Raw genomic sequence first — 21,141 nt, forward strand, 5'->3', positions numbered from 1 at the left:
TGTTAAAATTAGGAATCAGTTTATGCCATTGAGTGATAGTCATCAATTTGCTTACAAACCAGGACGTGGCGTAGAGGATGCCATTTTGCTGTTTACAAACAACATCTACAGGCATCTAGATCACGCTAGGAGCTATTGCAGATTGCTTTTTGCAGATTTTTCTTCAGCGTTCAATACAATGCAACCTCAGTTGGTTGTTCAAAAATTGACTAGTCTGAATTTAAACAAGTATATAATTGCTTGGGTGCTCGAATTTCTTACGGAGAGAGCACAATATGTTCAATTAGGGCAAAACAAATCTTCCTGTATAACTACAAATACTGGTGCTCCTCAAGGTTGTGTATTGTCCCCTGTATTATTCACAATATACACGAATGACTGTAGAAGTCAAAACCTGAGTGTACCTTTAATAAAGTTTGCAGATGACACCGCTCTTCAAGGCCTCATAACAAATGGCAACGAAGTGGCTTATAGGCAAGAAATTGATAGATTTGTGTCTTGGTGTGATGCCCACCACCTAGAGCTTAACATAAGCAAGACAAAGGAGCTAGTGATTGACTTTAGGAGAGTGAAGGAACCGATAGAACCGTTAAAATTAAAGGACCAATTCGTCCAGCGAGTTCCTCACTACAAATACCTTGGTGTAACGATTGATGACAGGCTCAAGTGGGATGAACACTTGAAAATAATTAGGCATAAGATGTGCAGACGTACATATTTTTTATCGAAACTCTCTCAGTTTAGAATAGATAAAACCCTCTGCACATTATTTTATAGAGCAGTAATCGAAAGTGTTTTGTCATTTTGTATAACAGCTTGGGGAGGCAATTGCTTAGCAGTGGAAAGGAACAAAATAAATTCAAATATTAAAAAATCCATTAAACGCTATATAAATGATGTTGACGATGTAGATCTTTTATACGAGAAATTTTGTATAAATAAAATAACTAAAATATTAAATGACCAGTATCATCCACTAAGACCATCAATTATTATGTCAGAAAGAAGTGGTCGCCCTTTCTCTATTTCAACGAAAACAGAGAGACACCGAAAATCTTTTCTGCCGTCCAGCATTAGGCTTTATAACAACAAGCAATAATCATTTTATATAATTATTTCTCATTTTTACTTTTTAAAAATATAAATATTAATTTATTAATTTATTTGTTTTGCAATCTTTTCAATTTTCAATTTATAGTGACAGTTTTAACTATTTTACAGTGTTGAAATTATTCATATTATAAAGCGCAGCTCTGGTTATAGAGCTGCTCCTTTTTTATATATATACATCCTATTTCCATTGTATTTTTATCTTATGTGTAAATTATAACACGTCTGTACAAAAAATTTCCTTTTTGGGATGCAATAAAGTATTATTATTATTATTATTATTATTAATAAAGTTTGAAATTGTTTGGTTTATTCATTTACCAAGGGAAACAAAATTGTTTAAAAAAAGGTTACGCTCCGAAAAAAAATGCCTCAAACCAATCTTACTGGTTCGAAAGCAACATAAACAACATAAACAAAGAGTAACAAGAATACATGTTTAGATCATTTTACTTTTGGGTACAAAAATTGGGTAGGGCGAGCTGTTTCATCAATTAAGTTCCAGTTTGGTCTCTGAGCTGCCGCAACTGCTCTTCCATTAGCTGTATTTTGAGTTTATTTTTCTGAATTTCACTTCTAAGAAATTCTTTCCAGAGCTTTTCACCTTCATCTTCTTCTGTTTCAGCATGCTCAGCCTCAGGTCGTAAAATTGGGCGATTCACACTGCCTTTCTTGGATTTTCTAGTAAGGATGGACTGAAGCCAAGGTGGTGTGCTGGCTGGTCTCTCTTGTATCGGCATAACACTTGCTGAACCTGGTGTGTCGTTTGATGCCATTGATGTATTTGGAAGCTGTATTTCTAAAGTCGCATTGGGTGAAGTGGGCCTATCCATCTGTGGCGTTGATTGGATTTCAAATCCTGAAAATGAGGAATAAAATGCACTCTCCATATTTTACAGAATTTAAAGATACTCTCCACAGACACTAAGTATTATAACTAATGAACATTTTATCTGAACATCTTAGTATAATCTGTGTTTTGATGTAACATGTAATTTTTAATACAAATAAATGAGAACGTGTCATTACCTTAATGATGATGTATATTTCCATACACCTTGTATCTTATTATTGTTCTAACTTTTCTTCTTCTTCTTCTTCTTCTTCTTCTTCTTGTTATAACAATAATAATAATAGTAATAATAATAATAATAATAATAATAATAATAATAATAATAATAATAATAATAATAATAATAATAATAATAATAATAATAATAATAATAATAATAATAATAATTATTATTATTATTGTAAGAGAGTTAGCTTACAGCAAGGGGGGTTAATGAGTTCATGAATTTTGTATATCTGGTCATTATATTGAATACTAGACAATTACTTTCTTTGATCGATGTTACTTGGTATTTGGGGATAAAAGCATTAAGTTATAGTTGGTATTCATCATTTAGGCGTACGATATTATTTGGGCGTACGGATTATTTAGGCGTACGACATTTGATTATTTAGGCGTAAAACTGACCTTTGGTGAAAGGAATTGTGGGACAGTTTACAATAGGATATAAAACAGTGTTTCTGATCAAACGGGGATCATTCTACCTTTGGATTCTGCATTCAACTTGACCATGAGCTGCACACTTTAAACCTTTTGTGTTCACCATCATTTATTTGCTTTTTTGGACTTAGAAATATTTCACGTATATTGAAAATGGTTACTTAGGCAAAATTAACTTTACATGTGGACTGATTTTACGGATTTGGAACTTATGAAACTGATTGAATTATGACCATGCTATTTGATTTGGATTTGGAATTTATCACAACAAATAAAGCTGTAAGAAATTAAACTTGGAATCTGGACTTATATTTGAATGTCTTGATGTTGTACATTCATTTATCATCATCGGCCCTTGAACTCTTTCGTCATTATTAATATCTACAACACAACGCAAAGGATAATACTACCATCTATCAAAAACACCACTATACGATCACAAGCCATTACATATGTGTGCAACTACCCCACATTATGTATCTAATTTGGTGTCGTGACTCAGGATTCTTATAATATGGAGCGATGGTACCAGGATGTAAAGATGTTATTATTCCGAACCATGGATACACAAGAAATGTATATTGTTGCGGTGTTAACATCTATTAAAGTTTTTGTGAGACTCGAATTTTGAAGTGAAAATTGTGAACAGATAGGAAAATAGTTTTATTTGGGAAAGAAAATGAATATCAATTTTGAAGGTGAAGTAGTGGAATTATTTTGTATTGAAATATGAAAAAAAATATTGAAATTATAGATGATTCCTAAAATTCTGACAAAAGACGATATTTAAAAAAATAAACGACATAATATTGAAAATAAAAACCATAGATAAAAAAGGAAAATTAAAAAATATAAGGCAATATATTATATTTAGAAACTAAAAACAATATATTACAGAACGGCAAAATAATAATAATAATAATAATAATAATAAATAATAATAATAATAATAATAATAATAATAATAATAATAATAATAATAATAATAATAATAATAATAATAATAATAACATCCCATTGATGCTAAACGTATTTTATTTAATTAAAAATAAGAGAGGGAGAGATGAAAATGAAAAATTGCAGAATTTAAATGAATATTTTAGTGCGTTTTATTTTTCAAAATAAATGATAATGCGTTTACTTACAATCAAGCGTTTCGGAATAGTTCTTCGAATATTAATTTGTACCGTTGATGGCAATGTTTTGTTAATATCAGTAACAAAGATGTGTCGATTTTTATTTCAATTTTTGTCTGTTATTGTTGGAATTACATGACAGTTGGTCATTCTTTAATGTTGTTACGTTTTATTTTCTGTCAAAATGACTCAAGAAGATGATGGCAATAACAACACGTAAATTATAAGTTTTGATAATTGAAAAATGTCTTATGGTATTTATTGTTATATTACAACATCATTGATTATATTTTTCTCCCGTCGGTAGGGATGAATTGGTAAGTTGATATTGACTCTTTGAGATTCATGGGTTCATGACAAAGAGAAAAGTTTTATATCTGTTTGTTTTCTTGGTAATAAATGTGTGGTTAACGCAGCCAAGTAATCGACAACAGAGCTAATTATATATTTGTAATGAGACATGGCGTTATTATAGATTACATAAGACATTTTGATTTATCACCGAAAATTAAGTTGAAATGATTTATGCGGAATATGAGTCAATCGTTGTTGTTTTGTTTTGTTTTGAAACGCGTTTCATCGTGATTTTTAAAAGGAGATATATTCTCATAATAACGGAATAACGACTTTTGGTTTAAAGTCGGAGAATTAAAAGCAGATAATACAAATAAAATGACGGAGTATCAATTATTATGAAAGACTGATGTCTTGTAATCGGAGTTAAAATGTTATTACGGAAGAATAACAAAATATTGAAAATGCATTATCATGTCATGTGAGCTGATAACATTTGTGACACAAGTGGTTAACTTGTTAAGAATCAGCGAATTATAAGTAACCCATATGGTAAAATGCTGTAAATGCATATTGGGTAAATAAGCGCAGTGATGTAAGACGCGGTAATTAAAGTGCACACGATTTAAATTACGAGACGCAGGAATGAGGCGTTCGGGAATATTTTATTTTGCGTTTGATTAAAGCGCATTGTTTAACATTATGAAATGATACAGAAGGCGGATAATTTTTATAAATACGAGGCGCTTGGTTAAAGCGCACACATTTATCAATGCTATATTAAGAGGCGCGAGATTACATCGCAATGAGTTATATGAATATTATTATAAGCCGAGGGCAAAGGCGCGAAACATTGAATTTTTATTGACCAGAGTGTATATCGTTTCTGCGAATATTTTGATTATCATATTTTTCTCCTATAGATTTGCTGTTGTAATTGTAATCAATATTTACTGCGAGGTTTGAATTTAACATTTATATCATAAAATTTGTAACTGAGTTGAAGAAGAAGTTATGTTCAATTGTCAAATCTTAAGTGTGTAATCATTCAGCAATAAGTTGAAATGGTAGGAAGTGCTACACATATAATAATGATAAAATAACAAAATCATTGTTTATTAAATTAGGGAATTTTTAAGGAGAATAATTCGAGATAATCAAATACAGAAGTAGTGTTTGCACTAAAACATGATATACACATCACGAAAGAAGACACTTGCAACCATCAGTCATAACGGAAACGCTGATGACAACGACAGAGCCAACTCAAACAAAACCACAACAGAGGTCGGGAAATGTCCTAATCCCTTTGGTCTATCCACGAATACCTTGAAATGGAGTAAGCATATCGACAAAACACTACGCCATTGATACGTCCAGAATCAACACAATCTACAGACTACAAATACACAGCAACCTCAATTACATCGTACCTTTCAACTTATACAAACTTGACAGAATTCATAAAATAATATCTGTATCAACACAGATTTCTTCCATGAACCTTTTTATATTTACATTCTTTATTGAACAATTGGATTACTTGTATTTACTTCTACGACAACAATACCCAACGATGTACGATGTCAATAATTACATAAACGTTCAAGATACGATTGTTTTTACATAAATGATGTCCAATTGTGAACAATACTACTTCCTTCATATGCAGTGGTGAGCGTATTCAAATTTAAACTTATGTCAATATACAAGTGTGCAGCACCCATATCTACAACTTATAAACATTGAAGATTATAATAAAGCCTGTCTTAGTATCATTGTAAAAGATAAAGGCTATATATGTATATAAGACAATGCAGGAAAAAGTATCGCAAAACGCCACATGAGCGATTTCCTTGGATTCATTATCGTATGATATTCAACAACCTGCGTTCAAATAACGAAAATATTGTTGACCTTATTCGACCCTACTACATACACTACTAGACTACGTTATTGTTACATCCTCTACCTGGTGTGTGGACTCAATCACCCACCGGAACTCTGCAAGATTACATCATCTACCTGGTGTTTGGACTCACGTCACCCACCGGTACTCTACAGATTACATCATCTACCTGGTGTGTACTCACATGCCACCTCATCGAAACTCGATCAACAAACACAGACAATTACAACACACGACCTCTGTCGACTACTACACACGAACTCTTTGTCAACACATGGCTGAGTTCACAACTTTCTTTTGACTTGCTGGATAAGTCAAACTTCTCGCACACAGTTAATCTTGAATTTTTACAATTTCATCTACAATGAGACTCAACGTATACACAAGCAACCACAAATATCTACGAGGAGAATCGACCCAGATGCCGGAGATGAATGGATTACAGCGACGTCACAAGACCAAGAAACAACCCAACAGGTTAAGCATACGTTTGCTACCTGTAGAGTCTTTTTTCGTCCCAATTCAAAAGACTCGAACAAATACAACACACTAATTGCAAAAGTTGGTCACTTTAGTAACAGCCCACAATCACATACTATGTTAGATTTTACTTATTTAGTTATTTACACTGTACTAAATATGAATAAGTCGGACAGACTAATGACTGATTATTTACAAACACTAAATATGTGATGTGAACAAGCCGGACAGACTATTGTTTGATTATTTATTCAACGCTAAATATTTGAATGTGAAGACATTATTGTGATAATTCTAAGACATTTACAGAGGGAAAAGTTTTTAATTAATTAACAATAAATAAAGTGAATTTATGACACTTGGGCTATTCAGTGACCATAACACACACAACAATGCAACACGTAGACTAGATACAATCACCTCAACTCTTATAGTTGATATATTTTTTTCATTACATGAAAACTCATTCTAAATGGAGACAATGACTTAATTAACAATTACTGAAAATTTTTACAGGATGACCATTCTCAAAACGAACGGATTACTGAGAAATGTGACCTCTGATGGATGACCACAAAGAACAATTTGATTTCAATGTAGTTGTAAACTACACCCTCATGACTTAAAAAGCTTAAAAACTGAAACATCAACAATGAACAATGAATGATAATAACTTCAACTTGAATTTTAAAATGATGATAATGTTATTATTATGATTTATTTTTAAATATTTTTTTATTACTAATTGAAATATAATTCTTCGTATTTGAATCGAGATGTCTATAAAATATTATTTGTACCACATATTATAAGTTGGAATTAATGTAATAATGTTGTTTAAATGGAATCATACAATATAAGGGAATGTACAAGGTATTGGTTTTGAGATGACAGTAAATGAGTAAACATACATGGAAGCTGAGATTATCACCCATGTCGTATAGAGTGTGAATTTGAGATTGAATAAGACAACGTGAGAATATCACAAATGGAAATTGAACCATCCTTTTTCATGCAATAATATTTATGTGTGATGGAATATGACGAGAATTAAACACTTTTATTGCTATGAAGATGGAATTTAAGGTGAAAAGATACTTTTTCTTTGAACCTTTAATTAATTGATATTTTACGGTCGATGTTGTAATACCTTAAAAAGTATAATCGATATTTATATATCTAAATTTCAATCATCTTTGGTGTTGGTAAATTTAAATTTTAATCACTTTTAATTGATCATTATCTTGTTATCGATGTTGTAATACTTTAAAAACTATAATCGATATATACATAGATGTTGTAATCAACTTTGATGTTGATTTATCTCAAATTTAAACTTTTTAAAATATTTAACTGGCATAAGTGTTGTCATTTTGATAAACTATTTCTTACATTTTATTATCTAATTCTAATTAGACGTTGCTTATAGATTGATCTCTTACTGATTTTAAAAAAATTGAAATTGTTGTTAACTCAATTTAAATTCTAAGAAAGGGGCGTATGTAAGAGAGTTAGCTTACAGCAAGTGGGTTTAATGAGTTCATGAATTTTGTATATCTGGTCATTATATTGAATACTAGACAATTACTTTCTTTGATCGATGTTACTTGGTATTTGGGGATAAAAGCATTAATTTATAGTTGGTATTCATCATTTAAGCGTACGATATTATTTGGGCGTACGGATTATTTAGGCGTACGACATTTGATTATTTAGGCGTAAAACTGACCTTTGGTGAAAGGAATTGTGGGACAGTTTACAATAGGATATAAAACAGTGTTTCTGATCAAACGGGGATCATTCTACCTTTGGATTCTGCATTCAACTTGACCATGAGCTGCACACTTTAAACCTTTTGTGTTCACCATCATTTATTTGCTTTTTCGGACTTAGAACTATTTCACGTATATTGAAAATGGTTACTTAGGCAAAATTAACTTTACATGTGGACTGATTTTACGGATTTGGAACTTATGAAACTGATTGAATTATGACCATGCTATTTGATTTGGATTTGGAATTTATCACAACAAATAAAGCTGTAAGAAATTAAACTTGGAATCTGGACTTATATTTGAATGTCTTGATGTTGTACATTCAGTTATCATCATCGGCCCTTGAACTCTTTCGTCATTATTAATATCTACAACACAACGCAAAGGATAATACTACCATCTATTAAAAAACCACTATATGATCATAAGCCATTACATATGTGTCAAACTACCCCACAATATTATTATTATTATTATTATTACATTATTATTATTATTATTATTATTATTATTATTATTATTATTATTATATTATTATTATTATTATTATTATTATTATTATTATTATTATTATTATTATTATATTTTAGATTATAAATGTCAGTAATCCATAATATGAAACAAAGTCGACTGTCATTTAGGTACCTCTGCACAATTGAAGAAAAAAATCCAAATAATAGGCTTACCCATTGTTTGAAACGTTGTTCCTGAAGGAAAGATAAAATCACCCTCTGGACCCATCACCGACACTGAAATCAGACAGATGGAAGAATTTGTTAAGTGTGCGTGATTCACATTTTTATAGTTAAAATTGAATTTCAAATTACAGTCAATATAACATAGTGGGTTCGGACCCTGTTTGGGTCATACCTAGGCCTTAAATTGTTAATCTGTCAGGCTTCGGTCGACAATTATGGATCAGCGTATGGTCTTAAAATGTAACAACAAATCTCGTTTTAATTCTTTTAAAATATCAATTTATCATTATTTTAAAATTTCCAATCATCCTAATTTTTTTCAGTCGGACCCCCCCCCCCCCAGCCTTTTCCTCCACCATTCCGCTCCATCATTTTTATTAACTGCATTCTGAAACAATAATCAAAATACACACCGGACTGAGAAGTGTTGGGCTGTGACCATAGGGGTGTATTGACAGGGCTGCTTGTCCGCACTGAAACCCATGTGTCAGTCGTTTCATCTGTGGAAAAGCAGTCTATAACATATTAAGTATGTTGATTGAATGTGTTTAAATAGAGTTCCATTAATACTATTATTGAGTTGTTTTAATTTAAAATGTGCATATAATCTACACATGAATTTGTCGAACCGAGAAAGGTTCCACTGCAATAAAAATTGCTGTGTTTGCAGATTTGATTTGATTTGTCTTTGGTTTGTATCGGTTTGGTTTTCCCTTTTTATTGTTACATGTATTTTCTTTATTTCATTTGTGCTCTAACAGCAAAGTTATCATCTGCAGTGTATACTGAACCATGTTATGATGTCAATTAGAATTGGATCTTATCCGTACATTTACTGACCGAATAATCATCAAAATTATCCGCGGATAAACGGGTAATCATCGAATAATTTTGTTCTAGTAATAATATTATAGTAATGGGTCGGAACAGACTGCTCATTGGGATCATAATAATAACAATAATAATAATAATAATAATAATAATAATAATAATAATAATAATAATAATAATAATAATAATAATAATAATAATAATAATACCAGTGAGAGTTGAGTAAAAAAAAAAAAAAGGGGGGGGGGGGTTGAGGTGGCTTTGTTGTTTAGAAAACAAGACTCATAAAGAATGACAACTTGAAATTCTTCAAAGTAATACTCTATACACACTTATGGAAAAGCGATCATATTATAGTAAATGGTCATTAATTTTTATTTGTCAAAATACCACAATTGGCAGCTGTAAGCAACACGATAACACTTTGATGACACATCGCTAACACACTACACTGTCTAGGTCTACGTCATCACACGACTGCACTCACTGCACTCCCGACTCAGCCTTACCTTTAAGTAGGCAATTGCAAGAATTTTTCAAAATAGTGATATGGGTATTAAGAAAATAAAGGGGAGTAAAACATTTACTGGAGTGAAAAAATTATCACTCTATCTCAACTGGTTAAAAAGTTATGACTGTTTATGTGGTGGAAAATCTCTATATAGCTTAATAGGAAAATATGTGACCAAAACACAGCAACCCAATGGATAATCAAGTATAATTCAGAAACTGCTTCAGATACAACTATGAAATTTTTACATATGGTAATTCAACATCTCTGTAATACATTGCAAACTGAAAAATAATTATTTATTGAGAGAGAAAGGTATAGTTTAGAGCTGAAACAGCTGAAATCAAGGAAAAATAGATCACGACATACAAATGAATGACCTATTGGAATTTTGGAAAAGTCAATAATAAAATATTTATTCACATGAAGATAGACCAAATACACTACTGAATCGGCGTCATTTAGTTGTTCACTTTGAACTTTTCAACATTAAAATAGACCTCATAAAAGCAGAGGTATGGACTGATAAATGTTTGAGGTGGTGTATTAGTGTTTAAAATGATCGAAAATAGGTGATTTTAAAAACTTCCGCTCCCCCGTTCCCCAAAATTGAACTGTCGCCCGTCAAAGGATGAAAAACGTCAAAATCAAAATCGATCAGAAAAAAAAGAAAGAGAATCGTAACTTATAAAATGAATGCATGGACATGAAAACGCCAATTAATTGAATAATGTAAAACAAAAATAACTTACATTAATTGAATATATTGTAAGAAAAACAGTTGTAAAGTTTTGATGTGGATTGGCGAAGTTATCTCTCAAGTAAAAAATAAGCGCAGCAGACGACAGGAAGTGAATCAATATTATAAGAAAATAGCTACTTCTGCAAACAATTGAGGACAAGTTCTATTTTTCGGGGAGCTATAACTTTTGAGTGCAACCATATTTTGCTCTGAAATTTTTAGAGAAGCTACTTAAATATAAATCTCAGAAGGACGTCTGTTTTATCTGTTGACCACCAGTTCATATTTTATCCGCGGATAATCGTTACAGTTCTATGTCAAATGCACTGTCAGATTATCACAAGCAATCTCTCTCTCTCTCTCTCTCTCTCTCTCTCTCTCTCACACACACACACACACACACACACACACACACACATATATATATATATATATATATATATATATATATATAACACCTACACAACTCGTTCCACAACATAGAATAGACGCAGACAATTTTGATCTTGTGCGTATTAGCCTCACACTCTCACAAGTGACTTGACACTCAACGACACACTTTCAGAGAAAAAAAAAACGCTGAGTAAGCAAAGCTTTCTTAGTCACTTAGGCCTACCTTGTGCAATGCCACTGGTCAGGTTCGTGTTCGAACCCAAGATCCCCATCACCAAGTCTTCAAAAGGGATTGGTTGTGTGGGCGGACCTCCTCCTGTCCTTGTTTCTTCCTGCTTCCTTCGAAGGACCAAACTTTTAAGATCCTTCCACTTCTTTTTGATGTGGTCTTGACTTCTCCCGTGCCCTCCGATGGCATTAACTCTATTGGTAATCTTTTCCCAAATCTCCTTCTTCTTTTTTACCGTTATGCCATTCTGGAAGGCAGACAACAGGCAAGCTGCCTCCGTTGATACCTCCTCCAACATCACGAGTGTTTCTTGGTCTGTGAAATTCGGTTTTTTAATTCTTTTTGCTGACTCCATGCTTCGAAAGATTTTTTAAAACACGAGTAAAACGAACAAGAATAGGAAATAGATTTGATTGATCTGTGGTAGTTCGCATGCGCAGTTAGAAAAGTATCACATTTCTATTACGGGTTTTCTTACTTTCCCGGGGAATCCCCAGTTAAAAATAGATTGACCTCTGTAGTCTGAGACTTCGCAAGCGTAGTCCGAGACTTGAAAGTCAGGGACAAAGTCAGACTTCATGAATAGCTTACTTTCCGTAGTCTCTGACTTCCCAAAGTCTTAGACTACAAAGTCTCAGACTTTGCCATAGTCTGAGACTACCATAGTCCCGCTCCATGAATCAGACCCCAAAGTTTGGGTCAATAACGATACAGTGTCCTGTCCCCCTGCAGTGACTAACTGGGCCTGACAGATTAGCGTCATATATCCAAAGGATATCAACCATTAACATCTCTAATGATATCAACTATTCGTTGTTGTGTGTTTGAATTCAATATAGCTATACATTTTATATAAGGTCTTAACCCTCTCCTTACCAACCATTTACGGATTTTTCCCGAAATGTCATATCTACTCAACGTAAAACTCGATTCTTTACACTCAAACTCAAAATAAATGAGAACACACCAAAACAAGGTCTACAAACTAGCATTTATGGTCTTATCAATATATCAAAGATGTTTCTTAAAATTTTATGATGTACACAAAGGAGTGGGTTAATTGTGGATTCAATTGTCAGCACCTAGTTCATTCCGACATAAGACCGCTTTGAGGAAGTATGCCACTTATACTATAGCTCTTCATTATTGAATACAGCCGTTTCTATATCTTAAAATGGAGAGCAACAATTGTTTGCCATCTTTTTAATAGTATCATAATTCATCTCAAAGAACATCCCGGCACGCTTGACATACCTACACTGACAGAGACCAATCAAGGCTGAGTGGACAGCGGAGTCAGAGGAAGGAAAAAGTATTCGACTAGCTCCCAAAATCAGAAACAGTCCATTTGCTCGTGTGACGAGCACCTTATTTATATTTTGGTAGGGCAATGTGGTCCAGAGGTATGACGCTCGCCTGCAGACCGGATGGTCCAAGGTTCGAGTCCTGCTCCGAGCAGCGCAGAGTTGAATAATGGGAAAAGGATCTTCACTCGCATTCTGTCAACGTACTCAGGTGTAAAATGATTACTTGGCCATTAACAGCGTTGTCTTTTTCTGAAAAAAAAAATGTAACATCGCTGAATAGGCGTCTTGTTTCGTCCTGCATGTTAAGGTTTGCTGTTCTTCTAGGGACCCCTTGCAAAGCGCTTTGAGTACCTTTGGTACTCGAGTTTTTTTTTAGTTTGTTTTTGTTATAATCACTTATTGATTTCACTATCGGGACCCCAAACAATCTGTCTCCCCACCAATTGTCCCATTCTTAAACTTAATTGTTAGCCATCAACCATGCTATGAAATAATATTTCTATGATTCTGAGAACCAGTTTAAATTCTAATTGCGGCTATTTAATTGCTTAACTCTCTCTCTCTCTCATTACTAACCATTTTCAGATTTGTCCTCAAAGCTTCACACCCACCCAACACAACAATAGGTTTTCTTCTACAAAAAGTAAAGCAACAAGTACATTCTATACAAAAAAAAAAAATGTTCTTTAAATTCCGTGCGTCTATGTGGTCTAGTGGTATGGCACTCGCTTTCGGATAATTTATTTATCTTTTACTCTGTCAACCAATCAAAGTGTTGTTAACTTCTAAATATTTTTAACAATCTGATATGAATAGCGAAGTGAAAGTATGAGAAAAGTGTTTCCGTTTGAAATTCGTATGAGTGCGTTAGTGAAGGATGTTCACGAGTTACATCTCGGACGACTGTCAAACGACAACAATATAAATATATATTATATATATATATATATATATATATATATATATATATACATGTGTGTGTGTGTGTGTGCGCGCGCGCGTGTATGTATATATATATATATATAGATGTCATGCTATGTTTTTTTCTTCTTTTCTTTTTGTTGTTATTTGATTTTTTAAATTGAATAATTTGAAAATACAAATCAGCATTGTATTGTCCTTATTGATTTTACATTTGATCAAAAGGCAAAAGTCGAATTTTGTTACTTCATTTATTTTAAAACAGTTGAGCACACAGATTACCAGCTGATATGTCTAAAAATGAATACGTAATAGTTACATTTTGCCCGTTGAACTGATGGTTCCTATTGTATTTTGTTAACCAATTAACTTTCTACCTCTAGTAAAACATGCTTTTAAAAATTTGGCCAGAAAACTCTTCCTTCACATATTGATCGATTTAAAGGACCCATGTGAGGTCCCAGGTTTGAGAGTTTTTGCCAAAAGAATTCATTTAAATCTATCGATATTTGAAGGACCAGTTTTCTGGCCCAATTTTTGAATTCATGGTTTTTTCAGAGTTTTACTGTTAACACAATGAACATTAAAGGAAAAAAAGATGTCTTATGCAAATTATCAGTAGATGTATACACCATCATATCGTGTCCCTATCATAGCATGTTACTATACACATAATGCTACTCACAAGATTAATGCATGGCATGGAACGAAATCCACCAAGACATTCCTGGGGTCGACAAAATAAAATTACTTCTGACCACTATATGCGCAGTATCCACTAAGCACGCTCTAAGGGCTTTATAATGGGTCTCTTGCCAACAGCAACAAGTAGGACGATATATAACGCCGGTTAGGCATTAATACAATTATTTCGGACAGAAACAACGTTGTTAAGAGCCATGTACTCATTGTACACCTGAGTACGATGAGAGAATGTGAGTAGAGAGCGTTTCTAAGGATTCAACTATACGCCGCTCAGAGTAGGAATCGAGCCCTGTGCCTTCCAATCTGAAGACCACCTAGCCAACCATCCAATACTAATAATGATAGGACCACACAACAATAACAGTGAGATGATTAACAATGGAATAAAATATCTTTTTAAAAGGGTACTATACATTTGACAGTCTCCTCCCAGCTAAAGATTTCGGACATAACCAGGGAAAAAACACCAAGCAATCTCAATCCAGAAAAAGGGTTTCATGGCATTGCAAAACATTTAGGTTATATCAGCGCCAGTAATAAAAAAAAAGGAAAGAAATATACGTGAAAAAATTAAAGTATCCAAGAAATTCCAAAAGCATACCATCAATGTACCTAAAAGTCTCATTCAAATGTTTAAAAGATTTTCAACACAAAAATGTAACGATCAGTCCATAAAAGAGAGAGGATTTACAATGAAAAATCCTTGCATACTTTTGACTATTTCCCTCTCAACCAAGGATTCCGGAGAGGATCAGGACAGAACCAAGTGACACAGCAAGTGACCTGTTCACCATGAGAGAGCAACATGGAAAGGGAAAGAGATAAGAGATAAAAGACACAGTGAGTGACCTCTCTTTCCACCATGGGAGGTCAGAAGACCCCATCCGGGGAAAAATAAAGAAATAGGAAAGATGAGAACGGACGTGGAACACAACAGTCAGCTGGAGAAGCACAATTCTCCCCCCCCCCCCCTTTCCCCATCCAAAAGAATTCAAGAATGAAAAATTGAACACGTGAATCTTTAAATTCAAATCTAAGAACACAATGTTGAGTTCTCAATTTTAATACAGCATCCATACTCATGTACATCACAATAGTATGAAAAAATGGCAACAATAAACGAAGGCAAATTAAAAAGTTGACAAAGGTTCCTCAAGACGACTTTTAAAATGTCAACGCTGGTATGGAGAAATGTATTAAGATCAAATATAGGATCCCTTTGAATCCATAAAATCTCAATAGAGAGTGGTTTGTAATAAGATTGACATATCAAAATATTGGGACCAGTTTGATTTCCTCTCTTTTTAATTTTGTCTTCAGAGGTTAGGTGAGAAATACGTATTCAATTTTAGTTGAATAAAATGTATTTATACCCCAGTGCTTCAGCCAAGAAAATATTCAACTTTTAATTCATACAACATGTTTGGTAATAATTGTTTTTTGTTCATTTATTATCTACGGCATCAAAATGTTTATATCTATTAATGTTTTGAGTTGACAAGTCACCGATTTTTGTCATAACATGACCAAAAAAAAAAGAATATAAATACAGATATAATGTTTAAAAGTCATGACAGATTCATAGTCGACAACTCAGAGTCCAGTAGCTGCATTTAGCTAGAGTTTCAGATTCAATAATTGTTTTTTGATTTTAAGGGTTTTACGGCGCTTGCAACAGATTCAATAACGATCCGGATAAGAATCCTCATTTTGCTATTATTTAAAAAGCCATACCTATGTTTATCAAGCCATAATTGGGTAGCTAAGTCATATTCAAATTGCCAAAAAGGACATTGTAATATGATCCACACATAGCAAGCAAACTATTCTCACCAAAATACAGGAAAACCTGCAGAAACGGGAATCAAGTTGGATTCCAAAGGCGATTCACGTTTCAAATTAGGGAAGAATTAAAATTGAGTTCTTTTACTTCAGGAAGTGATGTTGAATTTGATTTAAACTGATTAAGGTAATAATCTCATAGTGATGTTGAATTTGATTTAAACTGATTTATGTAATAATCTGATAATTGGATTTATTCACAAGTGATACACAATTATGGCGAAAGAAAGATCTTTCTTTTGTTTGCGGGAGTTAAGCTCTAAAAAAAATCAAGGAGATTGTCACATACACAATTAGACGTCTATAAACACATATTTACATATCACGAATTAAAAGTTTATGTAAGAGTGAGGCAGTTATTCTATAAGTTCTATGTGTAATAACCATTTAGATGGTGCCAAAAATATAACAAAAGACAGAAAAAGAAATGTTCGAAATATTGATAGTGGTGATTTCTTAAAAAGATGCCTAACATAATGCCACATCTAACTGCAGTATAATTTTAATTTTCAAAAATACAATATATGACTAGAGCAATATTTGCAATATTCAAAATGTTAATGTGTAAACTTTTTGGCCACTACTTTGCATGGCTTATACATTTCTGTCTTGGCAATTAATAAATCCAAATCCAACTGGCAATATATATTACTACTACGTAAACACTGCTATTAAGAAAAAAAAGAGAAGAAGAAGAAGAAGAAGAAGAAGAAGAAGAAGAAGAAGAAGAAGAAGAAGAAGAAGAAGAAGAAGAAGAAGAAGAGAAGAAGAAGAAGAAGAAGAAGAGAAGAGAAGAAAGAAGAAGAAGAAGAAGAAGAGAAGGAAAGAAGAAGAAGAGAAGAAGAAGAAGGAAGAAGAAGAAGAAAGAAGAAGAGAAGAAGAAGAAGAAGAAGAAGAAGAAGAGAAGAAGAAGAAGAAGAAGAAGAAGAAGAAGAAGAAGAAGAAGAAGAAGAAGAAGGAAGAAGAAGAAGAAGAAGAAGAAGAGAAGAAGAAGAAGAAGAAGAAGAAGAAGAAGAAGAAGAAGAAGAAGAAGAAGAAGAAGAAGAAGAAGAGGAAGAAGAGGAAGAAGGGGATGGAGAAGGAGAAGAAGAAGAATAAAAATGAAGGAGAAGAAGAATAATAAAAAAAATGAAGAAGAAGAAGAAGAAGAAGAAGAAGAAGAAGAAGAAGAAGAAGAAGAAGAAGAAGAAGAAGAGAAGAAGAAGAAGAAGAAGAAGAAGAAGAAGAGAAGAAGAAGATGGAGAAGAAGAAGAAGAAGAAGAAGAAGAAGAAAGAAGAAGAAGAGAAGAAGAAGAAGAAGAAGAAAGAAGAAAGAGAAGAAGAAGAAGAAGAAGAAGAAGAGAAGAAGAAGAAAGAAGAAGACAAGAACAAGAAGAACAAGAAGAACAAGAAGAAGAAGAACAAGAAGAACAAGAAGAACAAGAAAAAAAAAAAGATAAAGAAGAATAAGATGAGGGATGGGGAGGAGAAGAAGGATGAGAAGAGGAAGAGATGGGGAAGCATGTAAAAGAAGAATAAAGAAGAAGAAGAAGGAAGAGAGAAGAAGAAGAAGAAGAGAAGAAGAGAAGAAGAAGAAGAAGAAGAAGAAGAGAAGAAGAAGAAGAAGAAGAAGAAAGAAGATAGAAGAAGAAGAAGAAGAAGAAGAAGAAAACAACAACAACAAAACAAAAAGAACAGGACAAAGAAAAAAAAGAAGAAAAAAAAGAATAAGATGAGGAAGGGGAGAGAGGATAAGGATGGGAAGAGGAGGGAGGAAAAGAAAAAAGAAGAATAAAAATGAAGAAGAAGAATAAAAATGAAGAAGAAGAATAAAAATGAAGAAGAAGAAGAAGGAGAAAAAGAAGAATAAGATGAGGGATGGGGAGGAGGAGAAGGATGAGAAGAGGAAGAGATGGGGAAGCATGTAAAAGAAGAATAAAAATAAAGAAGAAGAAGAAGAGAAGAAGAAGAAGAAGAAGAAGAAGAAGAAGAAGAAGAAGAAGAAGAAGAAAGAAGAAGACAAAGAAGAAGAAGAAGAAGAAAAGAATAAGAGGGGGAGGGAGAGAGAAGAAGGGTGGGAAGAGAAAGAGATGGGGAAGAATGTAAAACAAGAACAAAAATAAAGAAGAAGAAGAAGAAGAAGAAGAAGAAGAAGAAGAAGAAGAAGAAGAAGAAGAAGAAGAAGAAGAAGAAGAAGAAGAAGAAGAAGAAGAAGAAGAAGAAGAGGAATAAGAAGAAGGAGAAGAGGATGAGGAAGAAGAAGAACAAGAAAAAAAAAAAAAAGAAGAATTAAATGAGGGATGGGAGGATGAGAAGGATGGAACGAGGAAGAGATGGGGAAGAATGAAAAAGAAGAATAAAAAGTAGAAGATGGAGAAGAAGGGAGTAGGAGAAGCATGGGAAGAGGAAGAGAAGGGGGAAAATGGGAAAAGAAGAATAAAAATGAAGAAGAAGAAGGTGATGGAGAAGGAGAGAGTGAAAGAGAAGCATAAGCAGAAGAAGGTGAAAGAGAAGCAGAAGAAGAAGAGAGAAGAAGAAGAAGAAGAAGAAGAAGAAGAAGAAGAAGAAGAAGAAGAAGAAGAAGAAGAAGAAGAAGAAGAAGAAGAAGAAGAAGAAGAAGAAGAAGAAGAAGAAGAAGAAGAAGAAGAAGAAGAAGACGAAGACAAAGAAGAAGACGAAGAAGAAGAAGAAGAAGAAGAAGACGAAGAAGAAGAAGAAGAAGAAAAAGAATAAGATGAGGGAGGGGGAGGAGGAGAAGGATGGGAAGAGGAAGAGATGGGGAAGAATGTAAAAGAAGAATAAAAATAAAGAAAAAGAAGAGGAAGAAGTAAAAGAAGAAGAAGAACAACAACAACAACAACAACCAGAACAACACCAACAACAACAACAAGAACAAAAAGAACAGGACAAAGAAGAAAAAGAAGAAAAAAAAAAGAATAAGATGAGGGAGGGGGAGGAAGATAAGGATGGGAAGAGGAGGGGGAAAAGAAAAAGAAGAATAAAAATGAAGAAGAAGAATAAAAATGAAGAAGAAGAAGTAGAAGAAGGAGAAGAAGGAGGAGGAGGAGGAGGATGGGGAGGAGGAGGGAGACGAGTGGTCATAAAATTTATACAACACTAAAAAAAAGAAAATGTTTAGAAATTTGATAAAGGTGATATATCCATGTTATAAATTAGGCAATCATCATTATAACATACAAAATGAGGTGAATGGATATCAAAATCATATTGGTGAACCTTTTCCTCAAAATAATTTAGGGTAAATTTGGCTGGTATGGAAAAGTGTGAAAGAAAGGAGAAAAAAAGTTTAACGTTTTGAAAATGACAAATTCATTTTATCTTTAGCAGAAGTGCACATTACGTTACTACTGCATTTGTAATTTCAGGATATGAACTTTCACTCTTTTCACTTAATATCTAACTTTGGATTCAGTCACATGAAATTGTGTCATCTCCAATTAATCAAACCACAAAAAATATGGTTTCCTCTATAATACGTCATAATTTCAAAACGTTGAAACCGTATTCATTTTAGCAGAAGTGTTTATCATATCACAACTGCATTAATTATTTTTACAACAAGCTTCCTGACAACTGAAGGCATCCACCCAGACCATGCAGCCATATACAGAGGGCATTCATGGAAAGAATGGGACTGCTGTAAAAAATGCTGCCATTCAGGAACCCAAAGAAGAACTGCCAAGCGGAGTTAATCTCCCCAGGAAAGATTGGTTGACACTGAACCGGGCAAGGTCTAAAGTGGGGAAGACCAAAACAACCTTACAAAATTGGGGACTTTCTTCAGACTACCGATGTCAATGTGGACACACGGCTCAAAACATGGACCACATCCTTCACGAGTGCGAACTTGAAACACATATCAGTGATATGGACCTGAGAGGCTGCACCCCTGAAGCCATCCAATGGATCCACCACTGGCGCGACACGATATGATGATGATGATGATGATCTCCAATTAATCAAACCACAAAAATATGGTTTCTTCTATAATACATCATAATTTCAAAACGTTGGAAAGGACAAAACTGTATTCCTTTTAGCAGAAGTGTTTATCATTTCACAACTGCATTAATTATTTTTACAACACGCGTTTTCACTCTCACCACTTCAGCCATAAAAATATCTTAACTTTAGAATTAGTCACACTAAATCGTGTGACAATATCAAATTTAACAAGCTAAGAATGTGATTCAAAAATTAAACATTTTCTCTGAGTGGTCTGAGCCGATATAATTGAGAATTATGAAAGTTTTGAGTGGCAGGTCACCTGACAGTATGGAAATAAAATTGGATCAATTGTAAAAAGACAATATAAAATACAGCCCCACAATAATGTGCCCTTTTTATTACAAGAGATTACATATGTATGTCATAAATACATTTTATAAAAAACTCATTTAAAAAAATAATACAATGTCATTAAAAATCCCCGATTTAAAAATCTATGTTAGAAAGTTTGGGAGCATCTTATAATTTATGGAGCAATAAACATTTAATTTGTTATTACAAATCCAAAATTTGAAAAATGTTGGGGATTTTCTTTAAAAAAAAAAAATGCCAAATAAAAAGCCATTTCCCAATTACAAAAGAATTTCATTTTTTTTTAAAAAATTTCCCTGTATGACTTTTTCTTAATTCAACATCGTATTAAATAAATTTAAATAAAAAAGATAAAAATACTTTTGGCCCCCTTTCCTTAAAAGAAAAGATTTTATTTCTAAATTTAAAAAAGTAAAAAAGATAAA

General features: G+C 33.0%; 2 protein-coding genes across 2 annotated transcripts; both read right to left on the reverse strand.

Moving 5' to 3' along the window:
- Positions 1-1,476: 1,476 nt before the first annotated feature.
- LOC144961878 (uncharacterized) lies at positions 1,477-11,070 on the reverse strand. Its single transcript, XM_078894917.1, has 4 exons — positions 11,010-11,070; positions 9,329-9,415; positions 8,904-8,966; positions 1,477-1,969 (listed from the first exon to the last, which is right to left on the reverse strand). Exons 3-4 carry the CDS (start codon positions 8,956-8,958, stop codon positions 1,605-1,607), a joined length of 420 nt encoding a protein of 139 aa, XP_078751043.1. The 5' UTR covers positions 8,959-8,966; positions 9,329-9,415; positions 11,010-11,070; the 3' UTR covers positions 1,477-1,604.
- Positions 8,958-12,194, reverse strand: LOC144961877 (nuclear apoptosis-inducing factor 1-like). Its single transcript, XM_078894916.1, has 4 exons — positions 11,616-12,194; positions 11,138-11,208; positions 9,329-9,430; positions 8,958-8,966 (listed from the first exon to the last, which is right to left on the reverse strand). The coding sequence occupies exons 1-4, from the start codon at positions 11,974-11,976 to the stop codon at positions 8,958-8,960; spliced, it is 543 nt and encodes a 180-aa protein (XP_078751042.1). The 5' UTR covers positions 11,977-12,194.
- Positions 12,195-21,141: the final 8,947 nt, after the last annotated feature.

The sequence above is a fragment of the Berghia stephanieae genome, unplaced genomic scaffold, assembly GCF_034508935.2.
Source record: "Berghia stephanieae isolate SIO BIC M18660-M18661 unplaced genomic scaffold, UCSD_Bste_1.3 scaffold463, whole genome shotgun sequence".
In the NCBI taxonomy this organism is placed as follows: domain Eukaryota; kingdom Metazoa; phylum Mollusca; class Gastropoda; order Nudibranchia; family Aeolidiidae; genus Berghia; species Berghia stephanieae.

Excerpts from the sequence above, each read along its gene's own strand:
- LOC144961878 (XM_078894917.1), bottom strand. The coding sequence starts at position 8,958 with ATGGGTCCAGAGGGTGATTTTATCTTTCCTTCAGGAACAACGTTTCAA. Across the intron at positions 1,970-8,903 it reads AACAACGTTTCAAACAATGG|GATTTGAAATCCAATCAACG; the intron begins GTAAGCCTATTA and ends CCTCATTTTCAG.
- LOC144961877 (XM_078894916.1), bottom strand. The coding sequence starts at position 11,976 with ATGGAGTCAGCAAAAAGAATTAAAAAACCGAATTTCACAGACCAAGAA. Across the intron at positions 11,209-11,615 it reads GACCAGTGGCATTGCACAAG|AGCAAAATATGGTTGCACTC; the intron begins GTAGGCCTAAGT and ends TAAAAATTTCAG. Across the intron at positions 9,431-11,137 it reads GTCCTCAATTGTTTGCAGAA|ACTGCTTTTCCACAGATGAA; the intron begins GTAGCTATTTTC and ends AATATGTTATAG.